At 38.3% G+C, this 22,950-nt stretch overlaps 1 protein-coding gene across 1 annotated transcript in view; it reads left to right on the forward strand.

Moving 5' to 3' along the window:
- INPP4B (inositol polyphosphate-4-phosphatase type II B) overlaps nt 1-22,950 on the forward strand; it is a 252,322-nt gene that overhangs the window by 163,683 nt on the left and 65,689 nt on the right. The window contains 4 exon segments of the mRNA XM_062493100.1: nt 2,464-2,594; nt 8,750-8,854; nt 13,217-13,325; nt 22,671-22,848. Coding sequence (XP_062349084.1) covers nt 2,464-2,594; nt 8,750-8,854; nt 13,217-13,325; nt 22,671-22,848 — 523 coding nt within the window.

Below are 22,950 nucleotides of genomic sequence, written 5' to 3' on the forward strand. Positions count from 1 at the left end.
TTGATGGAGTTTAGATATAGAAAAGACAACTTCTTTTTTTCATTCATAAATCAGAACTGCGTTGAGTCAACAACAGCAGTGACAAACTGTAAAAACGCCCACAAGATGTAAACCCTATTTAAATCATCTGTCTTCTATAATTCCATTAGAAAAAAAAATAATAAAGATATAAAGTGTGTAACAAGGCTGCTTTCTGAGGAAATATCTGTCATATAATCCTGTTTTCTAATGGTTTTGATTTTGCTGTATTTTAAAATGAAAAAAAAAAATCATAAAACATATTCTTTAAAGTTTCCCTGTTGCATATGCTCTAGATTGCTATCGCACTGTACTCTTACTTAAAGCATTGTTGATGAGTCTTTTTTTGTGACATATTGAAGGCTGAATTTTTATTTAAGTGATTTGTATGTGTTTCTTAGAAGAAACAAATACCAACCTTGTCACCAGTAATGGGGGCAGGATTTGATATTTCTTGAAAATCTATTAAAATTAGTATTGAGGGATTTGAGTTTCCCCTTCCCATTGCTGTTGGTGTCAGTGGAGTTAACTCATAGTCAGCCAGTTAAACAAGTTTTTGGGTTTGGTTGCATGTTTTAGTCTGAGATAAAAGGTTTCTATTCCTGCTGTTTTTTAACTTCAGCTTGAGACCAACAGCTCTAGGCATAAGCTTAGATGAGGCAGGGATATAGTTCATGGATAGAATACTCTATTCCTGTACAGAAGGAGTATTAAAGTTTTGGAAGCCAGTCAGGTCCAAACATTGTTGCTTAAACTATTAAATCAGACACCATAAATATTAAGGGCCAAAATATTATCACTGCACATAAACAAAATTGTACACCCTGAAAAATTCTACATACTTTTCTGAGAAGGAGGCCCCAAGATTTTAATTTAAAGGGACACCTCATGTTAAGCTGCTAAAAACTGGCAAGGAAAATGGTCATTGAGAATGTTAGGTTTATCCTTTCATGGAATATTATTCTTATTGCTACAACATTGCTGGTCTGTATCGATGGAGGAAAGTTGAATTGGTTCAGTTTCAGGAGCAATTAAATGGCAAAAAGTAATCAGGTCATTAACATAAACTCTCAACAAGTTCATGTATTGTAATATTTGTTTCCATGTTAATATTTTCAAGGATGTGTATAAATGAAAAACTTTAATTCTGTTTCCAGTGCAATCTGTTTGGTTCTGATTGTCATCTATACCAGGAGCAGAGTTATGCCTATGGAGCTTATACTAACACTGTTTACATTAATGCAAAGCTAATAATGATGGGGAAAACATCACTGTACCAGTGTGTGGCTATTCTGTATAAGAAATAATTTTAAGACTTTTTGACTAATGGTCAGATTGCCTGCTCACATAAGTGAACTCTGTTCCTGTGCTGCAGGCTCACTGCTCTTTTCTTCCCTCTTTCCACCTCTTCTTCCCCATTTTTCCTTTTTCTTCTGTAATTCTTCTGTATTCAAGAACTGTCCTCTGGAAGCCTGTTTGGGGACATCTAAGAATTGCAGTGAAATGCTCCTCTTGATGCTCTGAGGAAAATGAGGAAAACTGGCTGTGTTGCAAATATCTTGTCCTGCACAATTTCGGATATTTGAAGACTGACTTAAGATCTTTGCTTTTCCTTAAAAGCAGGTCCCACAAACTGGCTTTGGGATAGATACAGGAGAAACTTCCTTGGCAAGGGGGAAAACCAAACAGAAAGCTTGGGGTACTAAGCTTGTTTGTGCAGGAAATTCAAATTATCTCAATTTAACTCAGGTCAGCTCTCGGGAGTGTACAGGAAAACTGATAATTTACTAAAGGATTTCCTTTTGGATTTCCGGTGGCATGTTTGGTCACCATAGCACTGCTGTTTTGACCTGGTGTACACTGTAAGGCTGGACATGACATTTTAGGGGACTACTGTTGGTTTTTTTGTGTGTGTGTGTATGTTTTGTTTTGAATGCTGAAGAAATGTGGTGAGGGCTGCTGTGTTGGTTAAACTGGCTTTTGTAGAAACAGTGCTAGAAATATGTTTATGAAGTATGTATGAAAGTATCCAAAGAATAATGCATCAAAATAGTTTTACTGAAAGTTTTGGGGGAAAAGCAGACTTTGTATTCTTTCCAATGGTGTTTAATTCTTCAAAAAATCACTTGCTCTGAGCACAGCACTCTGGAGCCTGGAAACCTTTTTTTCTCCATGAAATAAATAGTATTTCAGTTTGAAGGTTACTGCATTTACACCAGATGAATTTTGAATGCAAAAATTATTGCATTATCTATAGACATTCTTTATTGTGTACTTGTAAAATAGAGATGAAAAGCAGATCTTACCAACATTCTGAAAACAGATTTTCGTTCAACTAGGAAATGTTCTTGATGTTTTGTAACAAACTTGTTTTAGATTAATTTGGATGAATCTTAATGGATTAATGACTGAATTAGTGCCTTCTCTTTTTGCCTTTTGGTACAGGAATCAGGAACTTAAAGACCTGGGAGATCTTGCTCCTCACTGGGACAACATGCGCAAAAGTGTAATTGCTCACTGTGATCAGATGTTGAGCATGTACCAGGACACTCTTGCAGAGCTTGGGAAGCATACAGGTAGGAATCTGCTATTTTATGGAAGTAGCCTCCTTTCTGGAACTTTTAAGAACTTACTAGGTTGTTAGATATGAAATACTGGCATATTCAGTAAGAATAAAATGCACAAACGTCTTAGAGTCATAGGATGGTTTGGATTGGAAGGGACCTTAAAGATTGTCAGGTTCCAACCCTCCTGCCACATGCAGGAACAACTTCCTCTAGACCAGGTGGCTCAAACTCCCATCCAGCCTGACCTTGAATGCTTCCAGCAATGGGGCATCCCCAGCTACTCCAGGCAGCCCATTCCAGTCCTTCACCCCCCTCACATTAAAAAATTTCTTCCTTATGTCTAATCCAAATCTCCACACTTTCAGTTTGAATCAATTCCCCCTTGTCCTGTTTACACGATCTTGTAAATAGTCTTGCTCCAGCTTTCTTGTAAGCTCCCTCCATGTACTGAAAGGTTGCAATTAGGTCAGCCTGACCTTTTCTGGGTTGAACTATTCCAATTCTCTCACCCTTTGTTGATAGGAGAGGTGCTCTATCCCTCTAAGCATCTCCATTAATTCCTCTGGAGTCACTCCAACAGGTCCATGTGCTGCCTGTGGTGGGAGCCCAGAGCTGGATGCAGTGCTCTAGGTGGGTTCTCAGCAGAGCAGAGGGGCAGAATCCCCTCCCTGCCCTGCTGCCCACACTGCTCTGGATGCAGCCCGGGACACGTTTGGCTCTCTGGGCTGGGAGTGCTCACAGCTGGGTCATGCCCAGCCTCTCCTCCACCAACGTCCTTGAGTCCTTCTGGCAGGGCTGTCCTCAATCTGCTCATCCCAAGTCTATGTTGATATCAGAGGCTGCCCCAACCCGGGTGGAGCACCTTGTACTTGGTCTTGTTAAACCTTGTGAGATTTCCATGCATATCCTCAGGGTAGTAGCTGTCTTTGCCCAGGTTGTGCCAGTAAAGCAGAGAATTAATATGGGGTGGGCAGTGCGAATATATCCTCAATCTAGAAAGAGCAGCAAGTGCTGCCTTGCTCTTTTTCATGTGGAAATGGTGGTCTTGTATTCTGATATGCACTGAGAGCTTGTTCCCTCAATATCCAACAGAATCTTGTGGTCAGGGTCTATATTGTACTACTAATTGTAGTGTCCACATGCCAGTGGAATAAGATAGCATCAGTGACAAAAGTGCAGAAAAGACAGCTGATATTTTCCTCCTGTACAATTTCTTATTCACAAAAAGATGATGAAAAGTCTGCAGAACAAATGATTTTTTCTTTTTTTTTTTTTGATTGTTCACAGATCATTCAAGGAACTTACCTAATTATTTTCTGTTTTACAAGACTACCAGAACAATTTCCTGAATCACAATGTATTTTCATCAGTTTTCTGTTTACAGGCAGCCTTTCTGTCTCTCCCAGCCCAGTTTGAGATATTCTGTAAGGAAGTGGGCAGGTGTGCTCTGACTTACAGCAAAGGCTTTCTCATTGCTGCTGCTTTCTTGCTGGTGGCAGATTTCTGATACCAGTCCTCCCAGTCACCATCTCAGATGTGTTTTCAATGATCATGCTGCTGTTACTGCTTGCAAATGCTGTTTTACTCTATACTTTCACCATTAGATGTTCCCACTGTGGCCTTGCTCCCACAATTTTGTGTATGTAGGCACAGCAGTGCATGTCAGAGATTAACACTAGAATATTTCTGAGAGAAAGGTACATTATGGTTATGAAAATTTGTGAAAATAGAGGTAGAAGTGATGACAGCATATGAAAAAAACTGGCAAATACTTATGAGGTATTTTCAGTATTTTCTTCATTACTTCTAGCTTTCTACATATTCCAACCAAAATTTTGCATATGGAGAAATGGAACAATCAGGTTCATTATACAACTAACATAAATAAGAATAATTTTTTTCTTATAGATAACTGGATGCATTTACTTTCAGTATAATGAATCTGTTGCACTTGTTAGGTGAGACACATCTTTGCCTCCCATTTAAACTGTACTTCTGTCCCTTAGCTATTATATTCTAATATAGGACTGAGCATGGTATTTCTTTTACCAAATTGCTCTGGGATAGTGTTCTTGGTCACAGAAAAATAAAAAACCTATTTTAGTGTACGAAGAAAAACCAGTCTCTAACTGAAAGTAAGCTTTTTGGGAGTTTGGTCAACTGCTTAAATATTGGGGAAAAAATGCTTGTGTGTTGCACTGAATGTTGTATAATAATTTTCATTTTCTTTGCAGAAGTGTCATTTCTTGTATTTATGATTGTTTGCCATCATCAGAATATTCCAGTTTCAGTTTTGGCAGACTGCTTTGTAACCCAGCGTGACACTTCCTGTGATTCTATTTTAAATAATATATATATGTATGTGTTTTCAGTCTTTGGCTAATTACATTTTGAAAGCGCTCTATAATGTGTCACAAGCAAGCCAATAAGTACAGATAATGAAGAAACTAATGTAATAATTATAACTGGAAGGAAAATATTGAAAGGACATTTTGAGGTTAAAAAAATAGACAATATAATCTATTAAACATAAACCTGCAAGACTTGTATTGTGCAAAGTGACTTTCTAAAGGGGTTTATCATGTTAAAGGACCTATGTTAACTGGGTCATGAGAGAAATAAAGTGGACCTGGGAAACTGAACCAGCACATATAAAAGAGCAGGGGCATTTGTTAGAAAACAAAGCAACTTAATAATTGTAGCAAAAATGAGAAATAATGACGAGGTGTAAATTTGTCCATTTCTTCTCCATAAACAGTTCATTTTATAATTTTAAAAACACAGGATTATAGTCTTTGATAAGAAAAGCATGCCAGACAGATATTTGACTTAATACTGTAATTGTACAAATAGTTATGTTGGGAGCACTTTGTAGATTCTTGAAATTCAAGTACTTATGAAATAGAAATTGCTAAGATTAGGGATGTGAGCACAATTTTAATTCAGACTTCTCAGATCAACATATTTCAAGGCATGTCAAATACCATTTTGCTTTTCAGTTTAGCCAGCACAGGTGTCTTTATCCATATTAGAATATGACCTGAGTTTGGGTTGCAGTGTTCAGAAGGGCAGATAGCAACTGCAAATAATATTTCTCCAAAGTATTCTCATGCTCCCCAACACAATCTCATGTTGGGCTTTTCAAGTGACACCCACTTCAACTCAACCAAACTATTTGTGGAATTTAGTGGAGAAGGCTGTAAGGAGACCACTTAATTTCATTTTGAAATCAAGAGATTGCTGTGGAAGTGTCAGGAGACCACATTGGTGTTAGACAGCAATTTTGGTTTAGCGGCATATTTATTGAAAATGGAGGTTTAAGAAAGTTAAGCCTATTTCAAATTTGAGTTGTTTTGGCAAGTACTTTTATCCTCAGTAAGGTGAGAATTTTAGAGGATGTAAAGGATTCTTATTGTGAGGAAACATTCTAGGAAGATATAAGGGCTACGTAACAAAAAACCCAATAATTTCAGCTGAGTCTGAACTACAGATTTGATGATATTGGGAGTGAATGGAACTTTCAAAATTATTTGTTTGTTTGCTTCAATTTGACCTGAAATCATCCCCAAATGAATTCTCTTACCTCCCAATTTTCTTTCTTTCTGTTTCAATCATCATACTGAAAAATCTAGTATTCATCCAGCCCTAGAAGAAGGAAAAAAAAGACAGTCAAGGCTAAGGCAATTGAATATTGTTCTCAAAAACTGGACACTATCCCTGCCTCTGTCACAAAGTTTCTGTGTAGGCAAATCAAACTTGAGAAGTGGCTAGTGTGTTCTTTTTTTGGAAGCCTGGCACTAGACAAAAGTTGTTTTGCAGAAATGCTTGGTACTTATGGATGCATTTCAGCCCAGTGGAAGCTGTGCTTCCAAAATGGAATGTGATGTTGCATTATAATGAGTGTTCTGCAGGACAAGTTCTTCCCTATCTAATATTGATGCATCGTTGCTTAGGTTGCTTTATTCTCTGACATTAGGATGGTTGAAATGATAACTCAGCCAGTTAAAATTATTTTATAAAAATTTGTAAAGCCCTTAGAGGCTGTTAACATGTATATAATAGACAGGTTTGAGGAAATTAATAACCTTGACCTTGAGGGAGATTTGAGCAACATGTTTAAATCCTGAATAGATACTGAAATAACAGTTGGAAGCAAGATACTGAATCACTGCTTCTAAAATGAGCAGCGAAGATACTGAACATTCAGTGAACTGGTGAAAGCTGATACGTGATACATCATTGAAGCCCTATTCACAGTTCTTCAGGTGGATGTCAAATGAAAGTTGCATCTTTCTGCAACTGGTATTTCCTAAGTTTGAAGAGTTTGATTTTGCAACAGTAATAACAAGAACTATTTTAATTGAGGGAATGTAATTTATTTTTCTTAGTTCTTAAATAAAACTAAACAAGTTACTTAAAAACAAACTATACTTAAAGTCATTTTAATGGTATGGAAGCTATTGGTAAATGCAGTTTGAGATGTTAATTCCACTGCATGGATCTCATACCTGAGCAAATCTAGTAACTGATAGCAGCTGGGTGGTCCTTATCCAGTAATTTTTTGCCACTGGGTGGGAAGGGATACCTGTTTTACAGGTCTTCCCTGAAAAAAAGAAACACACAGCTCAGCAATGCTGCATGTCTTGTGCTCGTGCTCGGGGCAGAAGTGTACTCCTGAGAGCAGTCTCTTCTCTCTCCTACTCTTCTTCACCTGGTCCTTTTCATCTGCTGTCATATTATGCTCCCCTTGTTCAGCCAGTTTCCTTGTCTCAGGTTATTCTTGTCCAGTTATCATTCCTTAAGATTTGAACTTGGTCTTGGCTGAATTCTCACAAATAATGCACCCCCTTTCTGTTCTCTTTCCAAATTACTTATAGTCTCCTTCCCTGCACTATTCTATTTTATTTTCTGATAGTTTGAGTTGCCTTGACTATCCCCCTAATTAATTGTGTTTTTCAGAAAGCTTCACACTGCATCATCAACAGCTGCTGATTTCAATCTGCATCTGCAAGTTTACTCTCTAATCTGAAATTTTGTAAATTTTTGTAAACTTTTTGTAAATTGCTTTTCTTCCTATCTTTGCTCTTCATCTGCCTTAGATTATTATTTTAAGTTCATAAACTTAGGGAGCAACCTAAGCAGGCTTGGCTGGTCTGGAGCATCATTGGTGCCCTCTGGCAGAGTGGTTTGTGCTGGCTCAGTGCTTAGTTCTGCTGGAAACGATGGCAGTTTCAACAGATAAATGCTAGCAAGTCTTGTCTGAGCAAGCAAAAAAAAAGCCCAAGCAAATAAACATTTAAAATATTTCCTTTATCTTTTAGTGTTTGCTTCAAAAAAAAAAAAGGCTGAGCCTTGACAAAATTTATTTTTAAATTCTGCCTGAATGAGAGGAATTTTTAGTTCTAATTAATAACTGGCAAAATGATAGGGTGTCAAAAACATGGCTTAGGTAACTGTTCGGCTGCCTGAGTTAGAAGACAAGACCACCTCTCTTTCCTTCTACAACCTTTTATTTTTTACAGACTCTGTATCAAATATATTCAGGTAAATTATATTTTCATACTGTCAGATTTTAATTATATTCCTTTACTCTCCATAAAACTATTCATAATCTTCTACTTTTGAAATATGCAGCCATATTCATCTTTTTTGTTGTTGTTTGTCCAAGGCATCACGCCTCCTGAGAACTAATAATTATATAGCTTTCCTTAAGATAGTTTGTGTTTCTTTATTTGAACTTTCTAGGAAAAATGCATAGCCTATTCAATGTAATACTTTTGTTTGAAGAAAAAGATGTTACTTGGAAAAATAAAATGCCATCATAGCTCTCTACCCTTGTGGTTTTAGCACAGAATAAACAAAATGAACATTAACTGCTACATTTTCTCCAGCAGGCTGCAGACTGATTTCGGACAGCAGGGAAAGGTATATATCTCCTAGAATAAAAAATTGGATTGTTCTGTGAATTAAAAGCTGTTTTGTTGTTTCCAGTGTGGATACATGCTGAGACTCAGATAGTGAGCCTTTCAACTCGTAATATACAATTACATATTAATATTAAATTATAGATGGCTCCTGACATAAAAGTATCATCCTCACTTTAAAAGGACTACAAACACATCTGGGTGCTTAAGACAATGATTCTTTAAACTTTTGTTTTTCAGGTTCTTCCTTTAAGTCAAGCTGTAGCAAAGGAGAAAAAACACTAGAATTCATCCCAATAAATCTTCATCTGCAAAGAATGCATGTGCATAGTCCTCGATTGAAAGGTAAAAAAATTCCCCAAGTATGAAAAAGTATGCTATGAATTACAGTTACACTGAAATTTAGAAATCAGGTTCAGAGTTAAAGCTATGCAAGGAATTTCTCTGCCTTGTCTTCTGATGTGACAAGTTATGGACATTTACTGCACTTGGAAAACTAAGTGGTGGTTAACTAAATTTCTTCTAAGTTCCTTTCTAAAAATAGATTGCAGAGATGTGCTCATTTTGCTCCTATGACACTTCAAGCAAATAAGTAAATGCAGAATATATGCTCACTGAAATATACTGGTAACCTATGCATGGTTAAAGATATTCTGCTGTAGCAGTGCAGAACTAATACTGTAATGATTTGTAGTGACACACTGCAGAGTGCTCAGGAAGATTCACATCCTTCTCAGGCACCCACTTAATTTTTCATTGTGGTCCATAATCCTCTAAAAGCCAAACTTAATGCTCTTGTTTTAAGGTGGCTTTTCTTCTCACCCCACCCCCCAGAGTTTCACTAGAGATAGTGCTAGAGCACAATACAGTACTTTTCCTCCCAGAGATTGCTGGGAAGAGCTCACTAGCCCAGGTCATGGGAGTTACATGGTTCCATAAAGGACATTATTACTTCTAAACTTAATTTATCCTATGTCTTAGGAAGTTACAGTGAGACCAGAATGGACTGACTCTAAAACAACTTATGCAATGCTACCCTGTCATGCCCACCTACCCCATGTAAGCACTTACTCCGTGTTAAGTGAAAACATCTCATTGATTATGCTGAAAATGCTGCAAACTTCCAATGTGTCCTGGAAAGGGAGATAAGTTCTGTAACATCATCTGTGTTTCAACACAGAATTCTGTTCTTGCTGCTTGCATATGATTTTAGCATCTTCCATTACACAGATCAAAGATTGTACTGATACATATATATGACCAAATCATGGCACAGTGAGTAATTTGTTGATAAATTGAGATCTGTTAAATTTGCTGTCACTACAAACATAGAAATTGCATTCGGTAAAGTTTTTGCCTTATTAATACACTCTGCATCTAAGATTGTAATACAGTAAGTACAAATAATGGTAAAACTCCTGTTTTATACTGTGTGAGGCTGATGTTCATCCACCTCCAAGCTGGAACAGAAGGACTTCCAATTATCTGTTAGGTTCAATGTTTTGTTATTTTTTTCACAAAAAAACTGGGCCTCCAAACATTTCAACACGATGGGGATTTATAGTGACATAATGTGGTAGAAGATATTTTAATTTAATGTTTTGAAGCTGATTAACTCAAAAACATTTTTAGGTTTGTAATGGTGACCAGAAGCTTAATATTATATCTTTTCAAGGAAACCTCTTTGTGAACAGGACACTGTATGTCTACTTGCTAAATAAAAAGCCCCAACTTTTACAGTACTGGAGTTCTGTTTTGGTTTTTTATGAATTTTCTTCTTTCTTCTCTAAAACCATTTTGCTAGGGGCACATTGTTAATCCATTATCAAAAAGGGTACAGAAAGAGATAAATGTTAGAATTTTTCTAGTTGTCTTCTAAATTTGGATCTTTAAATTATAAAACTCTGCCTCTTTAACTTAACTAATGTTCACTACGTCTTGTATTAGATATATACAGAATGAACAGTTTCTAACAATTGCTAATCCATCTGGAGTAGGCAGCACTTCTGTATTAAGTTGGTCTTTCTCAGCTCATGCTTTGCTTGGCATATATCAAAGGACACCTGGAATATAACCAGGAGAATGACATTGGAAGGAGGAGAATAAAAATTCATGAAGGTGTCATTTAAACAAGCTAATGATCTGTAGAGCAGTCATTAACCCTTACGCTATCGGATATCTTAATTTTGGGAATGCAAGATAGGCTTTAATCCCATCTATTATATATAGACATTGGTATGTGGTTTTTTTGTGTGTTTGACATACATAACAGCAGGTTTACTTTTCCTGAACTTTGACTTGGGTTGTTATTGGGTACTGACATGGAAGACAAAGTGTGCTTAAACTTTCAGCAGGAACAGCTTTAAGAAAAATACTATTTCCCTGTGGGTCAATGGTATCCCTATTCAATTTGATAAAGACCACATTGTGCTCTGCTCATCATACTAGAGAGCTTAAATCTATATATTGACATAGCTTTGCTTTTGTTCCTGTTTACAATATGTGCTTGTTTTAAATAGATTTGGTGAACTCAAGTGATTTTTATTTTGCATCTGGCCAGTTTGAGACACTGGCTGCCTCGTGTGGAGGCAAGCAGGTTGACTCAAAATTGGGATTGAGCTGTTATTGACAGTAAGTTACAGCTCCTGTGGAGCTCTGCTGCATTTTAAGCTCTGTCTTCACTGCAGAGGGGTAACATTAGCCTGCTCTTGCCTGATGGCTATGAGTTACTGGAGCACCCCTGTAGCAGTGCCCTGATGCTGACGCTACACGTCCTTCACAAGGAGCTCCACTGATGTGTAAGTAGAGCACATCACAAGGCATTTCTCCCAAGCCTTGCAGTGCTCTCTGCTGCTCTGGGAAGTGGGAATGAGATTGCCCTGTGCCCATCAACCAGGCGTGGATGTTTGCTCCTCATCCTTTGCCCTCCTCACTCTCCCATGTAGGTTGTGTGAGGCAGGTGCTCAGCTGTGCTGGGTGTTTCTGTCTCAGACAGCTGCTCCTGAACCATGCTAAGAAGAGACCACAGGCTGAATAAAGGCTCCCTTCTGGATAAATCCCCCCCCCCCAAAGTAACTATTAACAGGGCCATGTCTGTTCTTAAAACAGTCAGAATCAGGGTTTAGTCTTTTAAATGTTTTCCTGTCATTTCATGAGTTATCTCTAAACATATTCAGAGCCCTGATGTGTTCATCTCTTATCTTGATTTCAAGCCACTTCTGTTTTAAACAATAGAACTCCTTATTGTCAAGTACCAATGGAACTCTAATAGCTGAAGAATATGTATTATGGATAAATCTGTATTAAGAACTGTAAGAATGGGCTATTTAAGAATCTTGAAGCTCACCTTAGGCTAATGAAATTATGTCACTTCTCCTTTTAAGTGGCTATTGAAGAGTCACCAACTCATTAGAGCTCAAATCAATTTGAGCAAATATGTTCTGAGATTCAGCTCGGGAAGTAAAGCATAGTTCATTAACTGTGAATCATTTGTACAGTGTTCTTGCTTCTAGGGATATTTATCATCGGAATGCAATAAATGTTCTATTTTAGGAAAGGACTAGATTTTAATTTACATGGGAAACTTCCTTGATGAATAAAACAGTTCTCAAAAAACATACTGTAATGTTCCCTTTAGAAATGCATTTTAAGAATTAGGCATTCTAAACTGTACTTTTGTACCTCCAGTAAGTACAGGTACAAAACAGGTACTTAGTGTAAATGTAAATTTAAACTTTGAAGAAATAATTACTGTGGTGTGGGATGTAATTAAAGCTTCATCTCTGCATTGACAGTCAATCACAAGCTCTTTTAAAAATTGTTTCACCTCCAGTTCTGTAAGCATATAGCCACACAAAAATTCATCCCCTATGTAATAAGACATTAGGTATATACAGAAAGACACAACAGTTTGTTTACTCAGCAAGAATTTCAGTAGTATGTTTTTTTTTTTTTTTTTTGTTTTCCTATTCTGGTAGCTTCTCAGCTGAGAACAACAGACTTGCTCTGTGTTCATAAACATATATAAAAACTTAGTGTATGTCATAGAGCAGGGCTCTCCAATTTAGCGTTAAGCACCACTATATCTGAAAGCACATTAGCATTACATCTAAACAAATTCAAACTAGAAAAGAAATAGGGATTTTTACTAGTCTGATTGACTTCTGTGGGAATGCAGTGAATTCATTGTCACTTGCAATCTTTAAATCAAGATTAGATGCCTAAACAAAGAGATGCCTTCACTCAACCAAGAGACATAAGCTTGATACAGGAATCATTAGCTGTAATTCTGTAGCCTCTATTATTCAGTCAGACTATTCCATCATAATGGTCTCTTTTGACTCTAAAATGCTTGAATTTGTGTGTCTCAACATAACAACAAGTTAAATAATGAAAGGGGCAATAAAGGGGAAATACACAATGGGCCAATTTACTTGGCAGCTTTGTAAACTGCAGAGCTGGAATATTGTTCTACACTGCAGTACATAATTTAGATGTAGCCATAAATCAGATGAACTTTTTAAAGTGTGCAGGTGGCTGTATGGAAAGATTGATTAGCTCTTGGGCCTTCTTGGGACATGGGTTATCAATTATTCCCTGGAAATGATATAGACTTGTCATTACTTTTTGTAGAGTGGGTGTCACAGTGCTGCCATGACTTGGGAATAGGAGTGTTCAAATGTCTGTGTTTCTCTATTCCCATTCCAGATGCTCTGTATGATGTTATCACCGTGGGAGCCCCGGCAGCGCATTTCCAAGGATTTAAGAATGGTGGTCTACGGAAACTGCTGAGTAAATTTGAGGCAGAAAGACGAAAGCAAGTATTCTTTCTTTCTGGTAGCTCGGAAAATACTGTTGAGGTTGCATTAAAATGCTGTGAGCTCACTGAGTAATGAAAGAGTTTATCCTGCTGAATGAATGGAAGATTAAAATCTAGTAGGATTCAACACTGCGTTTAAAATATTTCCTTTATTTTCCCTGCTTTGCTGAAAATTGAAGCACAATCTACTTTAATGTTAAAGCTAATTTTAAATAAATACAGGAAATGGTCTCAAGCTGTGCCAGGGGATGTTCAGGTTGGACATCAGGAAGGATTCCTTCATGGAAAGAGTTGTTGGGAATTGGAGCAGGCTTCCCAGGGAAATGGTGGAGTCATCATCTCTGGAAGTATTCAAGACAAGACAGGACTTGCCACTCAGTGCTATGGTTTAGTTGATACGGTGGTTATTGTGTCAAAGGTTGGACTCAGTGATCTTACAGGTCTTTTGCAACCTTAATGATTCAAAACTGTGATTTTTTTTTTTTAATTCCTCATATTTCAGGAAGCTGGAGGTATATCAGTGCTTGAAAACCTGATGTTCAGAATTGAGGTATCTCTCTGGCAATTCTTGTGCTAAGAGGAATGTACCCGTAGACAATTTTTAAATACAGAGGCTGTATTTAAGATATTTAAGCATAAGGTAGCAACTTTATTCCTGACAGCCCTGGATGTATACTAAGAAAAAAGTATTTTTAGTACACTGGAAAAAACTACTGTTATTCTTCAGAATGACAAAATAAGACTAATCAAACTTAAAGGTTTCGGTTTACTGTGGAGCTCAAATGCTTTTTTCACCGTTGAACATGAACAAAAGTGTTAGTTACATCTTTTCCTAACTAAAAATTGGATGTATTTGTGTTTGTTGCTATAGCTGTGAAGATTTTCAAGCAGGCACAGCTGTCACTGGCAGCACCCATAGTTGTGCCTGCTCAGTGCTTCAGCTGATGCTGCTAACTGCAACTGCAGTGTCACAGCATTCCAAAGAGAATTCAGGAAGGAAGTACTCTGATCTAAGTTACCATGATAGTACACAGAAAATCAATTCCATTATAGTCAATGTGCGAAGAAGTTTCATGGATACAACATCTTAAAGAATAAAAGGGAAGTTATACAAATCTGCTGGTGACTTCTATGTTGAATAGGAGTTGGCATCAATATTAAAATCAAACAAAATCCAGCAGATCTAGTTGCTTTGAAAGCTGTATTATTAAGGGGGTCTTGCTTGCCCTACGCAATATAAAAACTCTTTTAAATCTTCAAAAATCTTTCATTTCCCTGACCACCTCTGATGCTGAAATCTGCCATTGAAACATGTACGTCATTGATCATGTAAAACACATCAATGAACTTTGTGTTAGTATTCTGATGTCAGCAGACTGGTATGGGCAGCCTTATCCCCCTCATATGGAGGCCTACAAAGTGCATGTTTTCTGCTGAAGGAAATGTCTAAAGAGATTTCTTAAAGTATCTGCTCCTTTACTACCTGATTAATGTAGTTGGAATAGTGGTTTGGGGATTTTTATCATAATAATTTATTACTAGAGCCACACGATATAAATCATACAATAGACATAATCCTCTAAAGTCATGTGATATAAAGAGCATTTCAGTTCCTCACAGTACTCAGCTTTCAGAAAATGAACCATTTCTCACTAGCTCAGTCCGGCAGCATATCCATGCTGGCAAAGTGCAACTTCCCAAAATGGAGGATAGCTGTGAGATAAATTACTCCCTGTGATTTCTCTTTATTGGAGAAAAGAGAAAATTCCTTATAGGGAAGAGAATGTCTTTCTGGAAGGACACACATTGCAGTATCTCATAAGCATTACTAGACAATGCCCATGTTTCTTAGTTGCCAGTAGTAGGGGAGAGGAGATGATGGGTGAGAGCTTTGTGTGGCTTCTATGAAGGCGTTTCAGGCCTATTTCAAGAGCCAGCACATCACCTTACATTTGCCCTGCTGCTTAGATTTTCCCGCATCCCTCAGAAACACCATGTGTTTTGGCAGTTTTTAAGTACAGGGTAAAAGAAGTTTATTCTGACAATTTCCTTTGTGTTTCTGGGCTCTCCTGGAAAAGCAAAAGTCTGTTTTCAGGATGATATAATTAGAGTAGCTATGTTACTGTCCTGTCAGACTCTTCCTAAGAAAAGAGCCTGAGTCGGGCTAGCACACTTAAGTTAGAGCACTGAAAGCAGTGCACTGCAGTTTTCAGCTAATCACTTGCCAGAGCTGGGGAAATGGTCAATTGTGTGTGAATTCCCACAAAGCAGAAAGGAGGAAGCCTCCAAAAATTCATATTTCCTGCTATCTTTGAGGGCAGCTCAGAGAAAACTCCACGTTTTGGTTTTTCAGCTTCAAGAACATGGGTAAGTTGAAATAGAGGGGTAAGCAAGCTCTCAATACAATCTCACTTAATGAATATTCAGGAGGGGGTCTGCTTTAAATAAATACATGAAAGAACCATTCCCAATCTCATCATGAAGATATTTTTGCTGTGGTGACAACAGTGTTATTTTGCATGCACCTCTTTATTTCTCTGCATAAAGATGCCTTGAGGACACATAGTGTCCCCAGGGGCACCTTTTGAAATTTAAATTTTCTGGTTTACAATGGGGGCAGATTTTCTGAAGACTTTTTTTGGAAGGAAGAGTTGACACCTTGAGAAATCAGTCAGAATATAGAACAAACAAACAAACAAACAAAAAAAGCAGATTCAGTAGCCATTTCCTCTAGGCTAACTGAGCTGAAGACCTAGAGCAAGATGTGGGAAGAGATTAGTTCTCAGGCAACCCTGATAGCTTTCAAGCTGTGACAGAATGCCTTGCACCTCTTTGACCTTCAGTCTGATTATTAGAACAGTTTATCAAAATATTCAGCAGTGTCAGCATATTGCAAAATATTTCTTTCTCAATCTTAGACTTGTGGAATTAACAGACAAGAGGAACTGCTATCTGGTAGCATTTGCAGCTGCCAAACAAAAACAAGACTGACACATATGTTTTGTGAAAGTTTATCAAAGAGAAGAATCTGAAAAATGTGTGTCTGAAGATAATTCTGGCATGTTTTCTATTACACAATACGCATCTTTGTGCAGACACAAAGGGAAAGCCCTGTATAAACATATTAACAAGAAATCCAGTGTTTTTGCAATTCATCTCTCATTTATTACCATCAGGAAGGTCATATTCAATTTTTTTAAAAAGGCATATTAAAAAAAGGTCTGAAATAAAAGCAAGAAAGGCTTTTCTTTTAGGTGAAAAATATAGAACTTTCAGATATGTGATCTGAAGCCCATTCCATTGCTTTATAACCCATTCAAATACTATTCTTCATCTGCACCAAAAAGACAGATCGAAGGCCCTTCCACTATAAAAATCAGTCAAGTCTATGAGGCATGGCTCTAGTATGTGTGTCCCTTTAATAGTAAGTAGTGAATTTCCTAAGATGAGTATGAATAATTGATAATTTTTAAAAATTTTGTTTAGGCATGATAGCATTTACATTAGTGACTGAAATATTATATTAAAGTATGGTAAATAAGTGCAGAATATTAATTACCTGTATATGATATGCATTTACTTTAGAACATTTTTCATTATTCTGTATTGGCATGTTATTTTCATTTTTTCCTTTCCTATTTCTGTGTATAAGAGAAAGTCAGTCAGTTGTTCAAATGCAGTCTTTTTTGGCTTGATAATATAGATTATTTCTCCTTCCAGCAAATGGAAGGGCTTGTCTTCTCATCAGTCTAGATGGCACAGCAAATGATTGTTTTCACAGCTCAGTTGTGCAGAAACATTTAAATCAGACATTCTCTAAGTTATACCCATATATAATGCCTCACTGCTTGAATTGTTCATAAATCACTTTCAAGATACACAAAGGACTTTTTTTTTCTTATTTAAAATCTAATTTAATCATCTCTGTTTTAACCAAAACACATCAACTTATGGCTGCAAATTTTTTAATGTCCCAGGTCTAACCATCGAGAAAAACTGTGTCCCACAAGCTGTATTAGGTGCTGTGATTCACTGCGGTTTTATACATGATTTGTAGCAAGCTGTTTGGAAATTACCCTGTTTTAAATTGACAAAATGGTAAAATTGGAACACTACTGAAAAGGATTTTCTGTTAGGCTTTCTTTTCTCCCCAGACCTATAATTTCATTTGGGTTTGAACAGTCTAAAAAGACTATTTCTGTTTGAAGCCTAGAATTGTAGTAAAGATATGAGCTGCGCTCCTTCAGTAACATACTTGCTTGGTAACCAGAGATTTTATTAATGTTGCAGTATTCTGTGTTCCTCTTGGCTGAATTTTGTGGCCTTCAACCCATTTCCATTTTCTGAGGAATCAGAAACGGTACCATTTCACAGAAAGTCCCAGAGATACTGAAATAATAAAGATCTGTGTTGGATCTAATTGTAACCTTTATTCTCAAATTAAATGCCTGTCGTGCCTAATGTTTTCATTATATTCTTTGCTCATTTTGCCCTATTTTTTGCATGTATACATGTGTGTGAGAGAGATTTGACTTCATGGAGTTAGGAATGAAGAAAAATAGAGGAGCAGCAGGACATGTTCTGTGCATACAGCCTTAGCCATTTGCCTCAAGATAAGGATTTGTGGATCATCATAGACAGAACTAATAGCATCATTCCATTATCTTCATATTCCAAGTTAGAATTTCCAAGTTGGCAAGGGAATTTTAAGGAGATAAAAAAACAAAAGAAATTCAAACTTCTAGTTTCTTTCAAGTATTTTTTATAACCTCAGCTCTGATCATCTGGTTTAGTTTTATTTCCTGAGACTGTGAATTATCCAGGGTTTTTTATGTAGCAATTTATTTTTGATCATAAGTTCTCATTTTAGACAAAATACATGTGATCCATAAGTAAGCCACGGAATTGTTGTCTTGAGTAATGTACATAAAATTTAAGTTATCAAGGGGTAGATACACTTGCTGTCTGTGCTTTAAATGTATTCTGATGCTAATGTCTGTGAGTTTGGCTGTGAAAAATAGGAGGTCAAATGTTCATCGTTGGAAGATTTTAAGCCAGTCCCAGATGGTGACAATTTAACTAAGTGACAGAAATTACGCAGTTAACAGCGGGAGTGGAGTAGCTCAGAGATTCGTTATAAGTTAGAAATTTACCATATTGCATTATTTATTCTCAGGCAAAAAACTTTGTTAATCTAGAATTTAAAATGTAGCCAATGAAACATGTATTCAAATGTCTTGGTTTGAGAGACAGGTGTCTGCAAAGTGTGACGCCCTTCCCTCCATATTATTATAACTTTGAATTTGCAGGGCTTTCAGGTGCAGAAATGGGAAAAGGAATAACAGAACCGAACCAGAACCAGAAGGCACCCATTGCTCCTCTGGGCTGTCGGGTGCTTTCCCCTGGGTGCAGTTCCAGGCACAGCCGGCAGGGGGCGCTGCTGGCTCCTGGCCAGGCAGGGTGGGGGCGATGAGTCCTCCACGCCTGCAGGGGGCGCTGTGGCGCGGGCTCGGCCGCCGCTCCCCACACGGTGAGGGCGGATCTGGTGGGAGGGAGGGAGGAGAGAAGGGGCTTTGCTTGGCACAGCCATGGGAAGGAGCTGATCTCAGTGTCCCTGGGAGAGAAGGGGCTTTGCTTGGCACAGCCATGGGAAGGAGCTGGTCTCAGTGTCCATGAGAGAGAAGGGGCTTTGCTTGGCACAGCCATGGGAAGGAGCTGGTCTCAGTGTCCATGGGAGAGAAGGGGCTTTGCTTGGCACAGCCATGGGAAGGAGCTGGTCTCAGTGTCCATGGGAGAGAAGGGGCTTTGCTTGGCACAGCCATGGGAAGGAGCTGGTCTCAGTGTCCATGGGAGAGAAGGGGCTTTGCTTGGCACAGCCATGGGAAGGAGCTGGTCTCAGTGTCCATGGGAGAGAAGGGGCTTTGCTTGGCACAGCCATGGGAAGGAGCTGATCTCAGTGTCCATGGGAGAGAAGGGGCTTTGCTTGGCACAGCCATGGGAAGGAGCTGATCTCTGCCCCTCCAGGTCATCTAATGGAGTGCAGCAGGGACAGCAGAGTCAAGCACACCTCAGGTAGCAAACAAACTGTAGAAAAAGCCCCAAAGCTGTGTGAGGAGCTGCGGGAGTGGAGTGTTGGGTTGAAGTATAACAAAAATCCCAAAGCAGCGGCAGAAAACAGCAGGGCTGGCCGGGGAATGGCTCCCTTGGATAGCTCACCAGCAATGGCTGGTCCTGGGGTTGGGCCACCAAGCAGGGGGGATGGCCTGGTTGGGAGAGCTCTGGCTCCTGGAGCAGCATGCAGCTGCTCTGGGCTCCCAAACAAGCCAGCAAGCCCCAGTCATGGTGCTGAAGGAAAAAGAAAAGGAAGAAACAGTCAAAAACCATAGGGCAACAGGATTCCCAGTCAGAGGCACCATGCCGTATGGCAGCTTTTCCATCCCTCCAGCAGAAGAAAGAGCAGCCCCTGGCCCTCAAGCCCTGCAGGATCCCAGGCTGTCCCTCAACCATCATGATATTCCTAGAGACAGTGGAGGCAGTGAGTATTCCGTATGCAAAATAAAAACAAAACTAAAAATGGATGTGGGATATAAACCATCCCCAAGACATCAAATTACACAAAAGTTTCCTTAAAGCAATTTTAAAAGTGAAATGACCACTGACCATCATGTGTTCATATTTAATGATGTTGCCAATATATGGAAATGATAAATGTGGTTTTATATGCTTAGTGAAAGCTTTGGAACTTAACCCAGAAGGCATTATTATACAGTTTTTCAAAAGATACATGAATCATAATTTACATATCAGAGGTAGGTTTTCATTATGCTGCTGATATTCTGCACTGGACCTACCCATATGGCCTTTACCCTAATACAAAAGTTTCATCTTTTCATCTAGTTTGTGCCTTAGGACACCTGTGAAAAATTTCTGTTGGCAACTGCTTATTCTAACTAATAGTACTTTCACACCAGAGCTATATGCAGCAGACAGCTTTAAAAGCAGTTGTAGATAAGGGAATGTCACTGTCTTGTAATTAGTAATGTCTTTTCAATGATGGTAAGGACCTCAGCTAGTCATAGATGCAACAGCATGAAGACAACAGAAACTTCAAATACTCCCAATGTGTTGTTTCTGGAAAATAATTACACATTTTCCTAGGGCAATGGAGGAAGTTGCCCTCCAATTATGAGCGAAACAAAATATTTGAAGTTGTGTCATGCTTTCTGGGGTTCTGGAAATATTTAGATTAGCCAAATAATGAAGTCTGGTAGTACATTTCATTCTGAATAGTCATTCTCTCTTCACTAATTCCTTTAGTTAAAAGCTATGGTTTACTTTATTGCAATGAGAGCTGCCCACATCTTTAGTGTCGCTCTTCCCTCTTTCTTACAGTGGTGTCTGTAGCTTTTCTGCTGAAATATTCGGTGAAGCTTAGAGCTGTGGAGATCAGTGAAAATTATCTGGGATTTAAAGACTGAGGGAAATCCCAGAAAGGAGTATGTGCATGGTGAGCTCGATAACAGCATTAGCCAGTTTCAGCTTGCAAAAAAGACTGTTTGATAAAGGGAGGGAGAAGCCTGATGGGGAGTTAGAGAAATATCAAGACTTTTAAGACTATGTCTTCACTGCAATTAACACAGACTGTTACTCTTTGTCCCTGCCCTGTCTACTGAGCCTGGTAGCTTGAGTGTTCCAGTGAATGTAGTGCTAGGTCTGACTCTAGAAGTCCATCTCATTAACAGTGTGACCACCTCGAAGGTAGAACTGTGGCAGTTTCCTCATTACTTAGAGGGACAGAGACTTTTTTTTTTCCTTAATCATTAGGGAAGAAAGTTTATATGATTAATTTTGCTGAAATACTCAGAATTATGGCTTCTTCATTAGGCACGAGTCTTGTAGCTCGTGTAAATTGGAAATGCATTGTAATTTAGATGTGGCTGGTAGCATGGCTGAGCTTTGCTCACTTAGATGTCATTCATCCTGACTGCCTCTACAAAGAGTTTTATCTAGAAATTAAGACAGCGGTGAAAGACAGAAAAATAGGATGGGTATTGGGGAATTTGGGACTGTAACTCAGCAAAATATGTAAGCCAGTGCTTTAATTTTAAGACTGCTTGAAGCTATCTTTATTAGCCAAAATCACAGAAAATGCTGAATTGGAAGGGGCCCATTAATTTCTAATTCATAGGAGACTAATGAGAAGGAACTGGAAGTCATTTAATAGATTTGAAGGGGAAGTGGGGGAGTGAAGAGATCTGGAAAAAAGGCTGAAATGAAGCGCAGTGCATGAAGTTCAGAGGGTTACACAAGTGTCAATATTTGGGTATTGGTATGATAAATTAAGGAAGAAAGCAGTGGTGAAAGGGTTGAAGGGACTGAAGTACTTGTGTTGAAAAAGCACAAGAGGAGAGAAGCGAGATACAAACCGAAACAGCTGGCAGTAGTATGTACATTCCTCTGGCATTGGTGATGTGCCAGCAGGTGCTTGGTTTCTGTTTTTAATCTGTTAATCTGAAGCTACAAAAGATTTTGGTTATTTTCTCTGAAAGACTGAAGCAAGGCTTTATAAAAGGTAGAGTTATGTACAAGAGGTTCAGGTGAGGAGCTGTGCACAACAGCAAGAGCCAGTGGGTGTGTGCATGCTGTCTGAAATGGTGTTTGGGAATAATGGTGTAAGAGGATATTGCATAATTAGTAAGGGGGGAAGAGGAAAAAGGGATAGAAGAAGAAGTCCTGCAAAAGAATTGCAGTAGTTTGAACAGATGAAAGTAGGAAGTTTTGAAGTAATTAACTCCCACACCCCATTGCTGTGTCTATTCTTGCAAATCAGGCACCTGCTTTTTATTGGAGATAACTCTATTTGTCATCACTGCCTGGACATCAATGAGGCTAATCAAAACACAGTGTGGGCCACTGATCAATTAAACATTAATGGCCCATTTTGAAAGACTTAGTGAAGTAGTTAAGTACTCTGTTGGGGAGTTCAGTTGGAAAAATAAGGAGCCTTACGCTCTTTGGTACTATTACCTGACTTTTCCAAACATTTTTCTATCTCTAGAATTACAGTGTTTAAAAGAAATACATAAAAATGTGGGGGTTTTATGTTCAGTCACTCAAAGGAATTTTGTACTGTACTACTTGGAGCATGTGGTGGTGAGCAATCTGTTTTATGCTACTTTTCAAGGAAAGGTTTGGTTTTACTCTTAAAGGCAGTGGCAGGAGCTTTTCAGTGGTATCTATAAAGTTCAGGCCTTTGGCTTTTTTTTTTTTTTTTAAGTACCATAAGCATTGCTGTTAATGGCAGAAATTAATTTGACTTTATGTGACTCTCTGTTATCACAGTACTGGATACCAGTGTATTTACTATTCACCTGAAAACACAGCCAAGGCAAAAGAAGTTCTCAGCAACATCAATCATCTGCAACCTCTCATATCAAGCCATGCAGACCTGCTGCTTAGCTCTGCAAGCCAACGTTCTCCAGACAGCTTGAAGAATTCTTTAAAGATGCTTTCAGAAAAAGTAAGATTGAAATCTTCACTGCAGTGGGAAGTGGAATAACCAGATCTCTCTAACTGCTGGGGGAAAGGGGGGATTTCTGCATAAATTGTCTTTCACAACATC

The sequence above is a fragment of the Cinclus cinclus genome, chromosome 5 (genome assembly GCF_963662255.1).
Source record: "Cinclus cinclus chromosome 5, bCinCin1.1, whole genome shotgun sequence".
NCBI lineage: Eukaryota > Metazoa > Chordata > Aves > Passeriformes > Cinclidae > Cinclus > Cinclus cinclus.